Source organism: Nerophis lumbriciformis, linkage group LG10, assembly GCF_033978685.3.
Source record: "Nerophis lumbriciformis linkage group LG10, RoL_Nlum_v2.1, whole genome shotgun sequence".
In the NCBI taxonomy this organism is placed as follows: domain Eukaryota; kingdom Metazoa; phylum Chordata; class Actinopteri; order Syngnathiformes; family Syngnathidae; genus Nerophis; species Nerophis lumbriciformis.
Genome location: NC_084557.2, coordinates 46993084 through 47000691, shown reverse-complemented (window position 1 = coordinate 47000691; position 7608 = coordinate 46993084). Strand labels below are relative to the sequence as shown.

Here is a 7608-nt window from a genome sequence, read left to right as displayed (position 1 = left end):
ATGCTGAACACCCTCTCTGATGATGCATTGCTGTGTGGCACGCACAAAAGTGCTTTCATCAAATGTACTAGATGGCAGTATTGTCCTGTTTAAGAGTGTCACAACATTGCTGTTTACGGCAGACAAACTGCTTTACGGCATACAAAAACGTGACTGCTGTTGTTGTGTGTTGTTGCCGCGCTGGGAGGACGTTAATGAAACTGCCTAACAATAAACCCACATAAGAAACCAAGAACTCGCCCTCCATCATTCTACAATTATAACGTGATTGGGCAGGTACGCCAGTTATATTGTGGGTTAGCGGACTCAGGTCCTGATGGACCTGAGTCCGCCTGAATTTCGGGAGATTTTCGGGAGAAAATTTGTCCCGGGAGGTTTTCGGGAGAGGCGCTGAATTTCGGGAGTCTCCCAGAAAATCCGGGAGGGTTGGCAAGTATGCATTATGTCAAGATAATGGCACTAGCATTTACTTCATTTAAGAATATTTTTCAACATATTGAGCAAAAAGGTCTCTTTTTTTTCTACCAAGAAAAGTGCACTTGTTATTAGTGAGAATATACTTATTTTAAGGTATTTTTGGGTTCATTGAAGTTAGCTAATTTTACTTGTTTTGGAAAGTCTTGACAAGCCAAATTTTCTTGTTCTATTGGCAGATAATTTTGCTTAGTTCAAATAAAATACCCCTCATTTTTGTATTTGTTTTTCTTGTTTTTGAACACTGACTTTTTGCAGTGTATTTATATTTTTTAACCACATTCTCTGTATTTAAAAGTGCATTTTAACATCACCTTGCAGCTGAACAGTCATAACTAAATTAAGAAAAAAACGTATGCAGCTGAGATAGGCTCCAGCACCCCCCCCCGTGACCCCGAAAGGGACAAGCGGTAGAAAATTGATGAATGGACCAGCATTACTCCTATCCCCAACTCTTTGCGACATACCTTTGCAAAGCACACGCTTCATTCACTAACGGTGTTACAAAAAAGATCAATTAAGTACCGTATTTTTCGGACTATAAGTCACAGTTTTTTTCATAGTTTGGCCGGGGGTGCGACTTATACTCAGGAGCGACTTATGTGTGAAATGATTAACACATTAGCGTAAGATATCAAATAATATTATTTATCTCATTCACGTAAGAGACTAGTGTCATGTCTGTGTGATCATGTTTTGTTTTAGTCATGTTTTGTTTAGTTATTGGACTCTTTAGTTTCTGGCTTTTCACTCCCTTGTCTTGTTTCTATGATTACCCCATTAGTTCCACCTGTTCCACGTTTGGACTCATTGTGCACTCTTGTTTGTCACCATAGCAACCCATTAGTTTTCACCTGTCACGTCACGCACCTGTTTCACGTTTTGAGTCACGCACCTGTTTTCGTTAATCATGTCTGTAGTATTTAAGTTCATTGTTTTCAGTTTGTCTTTCTGGTGACATCCCACATTTATGCTCTGCACATTTCTGACACTTTTTTCATGTCCATCGTTCACGCTGCTCCTTTTGTCCATGCCAAGTAAGTTTTGTTTATTAATGCCACAGTTAGTGTTTTTTTTGTTGTTCATAGTTTCTGCCTTTGTGCAAGTATTTGTTTTCATAGCCAAGTTGTTTCTCCGCCACTGTGCGCGCTTTTCGTTTGTATTTTTTTTGATAAGTTTAAATAAATATGTTCTCACATTCCCGTCTCGCCCGAGCCAACTTTCCGTTGCCTTCTAGAAAAACTAAACCCCAGGACCAAGTCATGACAACTAGACGTATAAGATTTCATGGGATTTAGCGATTAGGAGTGACAGATTGTTTGGTAAACGTATAGCATGTTCTATATGTTATAGTTATTTGAATGACTCTTACCATAATATGTTACGTTAACATACCAGTTGGTTATTTATGCCTCATATAACGTACACTTATTCAGCCTGTTGTTCACTATTCTTTATTTATTTTAAATTGCCTTTCAAATGTCTATTCTTGGTGTTGGCTTTTATCAAATACATTTCCCCCAAAAATGCGACTTATACTCCAGTGCGACTTATATATGTTTTTTTCCTTCTTTATTGTGCATTTTTGGCCGGTGCGACTTATACTCCGAAAAATACGGTAAAACAATTATAAATAAAGATTTCTACACATAGAAGTAATTATCAACTTAAAGTGCTCTCTTTGGGGATTGTAATAGAGATCCATCTAGATTCATGAACTTAACTCTAAACATTTCTTCACAAAAAAAGAAATCTTTAACATCAATATTTATGGAACATGTCCACAAAAAATCTATCCGTCAACACTGAATATTGCATTGTTGCATTGTTGCATTGTAATGAATGGAATAGCCTACTTGATTTGATGTTCAGTTTATGAACTTGCATTCATATTTTGTTGAAGCAATATTCAATAAATATATTTATAAAGGATTTTTGAACTGTTGCTATTTTTAGAATATTTAAAAAAAAATCTCACGCACCCCTTGGCATACCTTCAAGTACCCCCAGGGGTATGCGTACCCCCATTTGAGAACCACTGCTCTAAGAGACTGTTCAAACTACAAATGTTCACAAACAGAACAAAAGTCATAATGAACATCTTGAACCCTTTTTTTTTTCTTGAGATAAAGATTATTTATGTATTTAATACTTGTTTACTTACTATGGTATATTCTTTATTTGTTATTTATTTATTCACTGTTCTGTTACAGAGAACAAAGAAATGGGATAAAATTGCTATGGTATGAAACGGGGTAGGATTAAATAAGCTCTGCTTCTTCCTACTCCTACCGGTCGATCTCGGAGGGTGTGTCAGTCGATCACCAGCCAGGCATTAAAAAAATAGTCCTAAAAATGAGCGATCATAGATCTTCACTATGACGTCGCTTTCGTCACTTGATTGACATTCACGGCACCCGAGGGTCTTCTGAGATGACGCTGGCTGCTGCCAGCTCATTAAAATTACCGACAGGAAGGCGAGAAACACTTGATTTCAACAGACTCTGGCGCCGTACCTGTCGTCAAAACTCCAAAGACCGACTGCACAGTTGCACAATAAAAGCTCTGCTTCATCCTGCCTGCGCTAACAAAATAAGAGTCTCAGAAAGCTGGCGTGCACAAGCTAGCAAGCTACGGAGTTTGCCGACAATGTATTTCTTGTAAAGTGTATACAAAGGAGTATGGAAGCTGGACAAATAAGATGCCAAAAACCAACCACTTTCATGTGTATTGGACAGAAAGGAGGACTTTTTTTCTCCTCCATTCGAAAATGCGGACGTTATCATCACTACTGTCTGATTCCTATCAATGCAAGTCATCAGAATCAGGTAATACACCAACTTATATTCTTGTCTTCATGAAAGAAAGGAATCTATATGTGTTAAACATGCTTGTATTATCTTTAGCCAACTTTAACTTGTTAACAATATTAACTATATGTGTTAAACATGCTTGTATTATCTTTAAACACCTTTAAGTTGTTAACAATATTAACTATTTGTGTTAAACATGCTTGTATTATTTTTAACCACCTTTAACTTGTTAACAATATTAACTATATGTATTAAACATACTTGTATTATCTTTAAACACTTTTAATGTATTAACAATATTAACTATATGTGTTGAACATGCTTGTATTATCTTTAAACACCTTTAAGTTGTTAACAATATTAACTATTTGTGTTAAACATGCTTGTATTATTTTTAACCACCTTTAACTTGTTAACAATATTAACTATATGTGTTAAACATGCTTGCATTATCTTTAAACACCTTTAACTTGTTAACAATATTAACTATATGTATTAAACATACTTGTATTATCCTTAAACACCTTTAATGTATTAACAATATTAACTATATGTGTTGAACATGCTTGTATTATCTTTAAACACCTTTAAGTTGTTAACAATATTAACTATTTGTGTTAAACATGCTTGTATTATTTTTAAGCACCTTTAACTTGTTAACAATATTAACTATATGTGTTAAACATGCTTGTATTATCATTAAACACCTTTAATGTATTAACAATATTAACTATATGTGTTAAACATGCTTGCATTATCATTAAACACCTTTAACTTGTTAACAAAATTATATATTTCATAAATAAGTAAATATAAATGATATATATGAATGAGGTAGATCCCCACGACTTGATCAATTGAAAAGTAGCTCGCCTGCAGAAAAAGTGTGAGCACCCCTGCTATAGTGTTACCAAAAACATAAAACTTTGTATTGAGTTTTTCACTAAAGAAGGGTTGGGTGAATGCGCATATGAAACTGGTGGGGTTCGGTACCTCCAACAAGGTTAAGAACCACTGCTTTAGTATATCAGTATGTGGAATTAAATGATGGAATGGATTAACCAAAGAAATCAAACAAAGCACCAATATGATTCACTTTAAGAGACTGTTCAAACTACAAGTGTTCACAAAGTACACAGAACAAAAATGATGATGAACATCTTGAACTAGGGATGTCCGACAATGGCTTTTTGCCGATATCCCGATATTGACCAAACCCTTAATTATCGATACCGATATCAACCGATACCGATATATTCTTTGGCTATTTTCAAGACCCTTCTTAAAACCCATTTTTATTCACTGGCTTTTAACCCAGCATGAGACTTTGAACTGTTTTTAGCTTTTAACTTTTTGAACTGTTTTTAACTTTTAAACTGTTTTTATCTAACAAACTGTTCTTAGGGTAATTTATATTTGCTTTTTAATTGTGTATTTTTATTTCTGTTTTAAATGTTATTTTTTTAGTCTGTCCTTTGCCTCTATTTCTTTGTGGTGTACAGCCCTTTGTTTTTCAACTGTGCTTGTTTTTAAAGGGCTTTATAAATAAAGTTGGTATGGTATGGTATGGTATACAGTCGTGGAATTAACACATTATTATGCCTAATTTGGACAACCAGGTATGGTGAAGATAAGGTCCTTTTTTTAAAATAATAATAAAATAAAATACGATAAATAAATTAAAAACATTTTCTTGAATAAAAAAGAAAGTAAAACAATATAAAAATAGTTATATATAAACTAGTAATTAATGAAAATGAGTAAAATTAAGTGTTAAAGGTTAGTACTATTAGTGGACCAGCAGACTGTATTGATATATATTGATATATAATGTAGGAACCAGAATATTAATAACAGAAAGAAACAACCCTTTTGTGTGAATGAGTGTAAATGGGGGAGGGAGGTTTTTTTTGGGTTGGTGTACTAATTGTAAGTGTATCTTGTGTTTTTTATGTTAATTTAAAAAAACCCCCAAAAAAACAAAAAAAAACCCGATACCGATAATAAAAAAAAACGATACCGATAATTTCCGCTATAAAGCATTTATCAACATCTCTATATTGAACCCTTTTTTTTTTATTGAGATAAAGATTATTTATGTATTTAATATTTGTTTACTTACTATGGTATATTCTTTATTTGTTATTTATTTATTCACTGTTCTGTTACAGAGAACAAAGAAATGGGATAAAATTGCTATGGTATGAAACGGGGTAGAATTAAATAAGCTCTGCTTCTTTCTACTCCTTTTCGGACGTGCTGTAATGAAACAACTGGAAATATGTCATGCATTACATTACAAATAAACTGAAACTGGACTTAAAAACACAGCATTTATCTTCTTAACTTGAATTCCTACAATTTCCAACCCTCCTCCATCTCGTTTGACCCCCCCCTTAGGAGTTTAACTTGATCTGTTCGCCATCACCAGCACTTTTGCTGCTGCTGCACCCTTGAACCCTCCAGCATGCTTGCATTTTTGATTTTCAAAATAAAAAGTCAAGGGAGAAAAAAAAAAAAACCCCAAGTCAAACACACATTGAAGTTAAGCAGCAAATCTACTTCATTTCTAAGAACAAGGTGTATTAAATTTTTTTTTTTTTTCAATACAAATTCCACTTTAAACCCAAATTATTTAACGAGTGAGAGGGCTTACCTTCAAAAAATCTCTGTAAAGCTTCAGTTTCATCTACCACGTCCATCCTAGCGGGTCCCACATAAAAAATCCATTAAAAGTCTCCTCCCAGGTCCGAACCACAGCAATTCGGATCTAGGAAACTTTCACAGATGCATCGCAAGTGTTGAAATTGTAGTTTTAAATCTGGTCCTTCATGTGTCTTTCGCTTGATCTGCTGCGCGCCGCGCCGCTTTGACGCACCACCCAAAACGCGCAGGTTGTTATTATTACAAAAAAACAAAGAAACAATCCACATGTGCCGCATAAATTAATCTAAATTCAGTTGCCACTCGCCATTTTCGCCCACAACGACATAAACAGCGACTACTTGGAGGGGAGACCCTGTCAGATCGTGTGCGCAAACGCTGCGTAAACGTCAGTGAAGTTGGTTGGCTTCCCCTCCTCCTGTCTCTCCCACTCGGAGAGGATGTGTGCGCAGAGGTCAGAGGAGGGCAGCTGAGGCAGGTGAGGGTTGGGCTGCAAAATACACCCGGACAAGAATTAATAAAAAAATAAAAAAATAAAAAAAATTGTTTAGTCTTCTTATCCACCATTTATGTGCAACACATAGTGGAATAATATCACCCATGCGTAATGAATGGCACACTGCAAAAACTGAAATCTAAGTACAAACCCCGTTTCCATATGAGTTGGGAAATTGTGTTAGATGTAAATATAAACGGAATACAATGATTTGCAAATCATTTTCAACCCATATTCAGTTGAATATGCTACAAAGACAACATATTTAAAGTGTTTTTTTTGCAAATAATAATTAACTTAGAATTTCATGGCTGCAACACGTGCCAAAGTAGTTGGGAAAGGGCATGTTCACCACTGTGTTACATGGCCTTTCCTTTTAACAACACTCAGTAAAAGTTTGGGAACTGAGGAGACACATTTTTGAAGCTTCTCAGGTGGAATTCTTTCCCATTCTTGCTTGATGTACAGCTTAAGTTGTTCAACAGTCCGGGGGTCTCCGTTGTGCTATTTTAGGCTTCATAATGCGCCACACATTTTCAATGGGAGACAGGTCTGGACTACAGGCAGGCCAGTCTAGTACCCGCACTCTTTTACTATGAAGCCACGTGGCTTGGCATTGTCTTGCAGAAATAAGCAGGGGCGTCCATGGTAACGTTGCTTGGATGGCAACATATGTTGCTCCAAAACCTGTATGTACCTTTCAGCATTAATGGCGCCTTCACAGATGTGTAAGTTACCCATGTCTTGGGCACTAATACACCCCCATACCATCACACATGCTGGCTTTTACACTTTTCGCCTATAACAATCCGGATGGTTCTTTTCCTCTTTGTTCCAGAGGACACGACGTCCACAGTTTCCAAAAACAATTTGAAATGTGGACTCATCAGACCACAGAACACTTTTCCACTTTGTATCAGTCCATCTTAGATGAGCTCGGGCCCAGAGAAGCCGACGGCGTTTCTGGGTGTTGTTGATAAACGGTTTTCGCCTTGCATAGGAGAGTTTTAACTTGCACTTTCAGATGAAGGGACCAACTGTAGTTACTGACAATGGGTTTCTGAAGTGTTTCTGAGCCCATGTGGTGATATCCTTTACACACGGATGTCGCTTGTTGATGCAGTACAGCCTGAGGGATGGAAGGTCACGGGCTTAGCTGCT

The 7608-nt window shown here is 36.1% G+C and overlaps 1 protein-coding gene across 5 annotated transcripts in view; it reads right to left on the bottom strand.

Annotated features, from left to right (window-relative positions):
* myrf (myelin regulatory factor) overlaps positions 1-6305 on the bottom strand; it is a 198459-nt gene extending 192154 nt beyond the window's left edge. For all 5 annotated transcript variants that reach the window (XM_072913970.1, XM_072913971.1, XM_061969539.2 and 2 more), the window contains exon 1: positions 5944-6305. In XM_072913970.1, the coding sequence (XP_072770071.1) occupies positions 5944-5989 (46 nt within the window). In that variant the 5' untranslated portion in view covers positions 5990-6305. The remainder of the gene's footprint in view (positions 1-5943) is intronic.
* Between the last annotated feature and the right edge of the window lie 1303 nt (positions 6306-7608).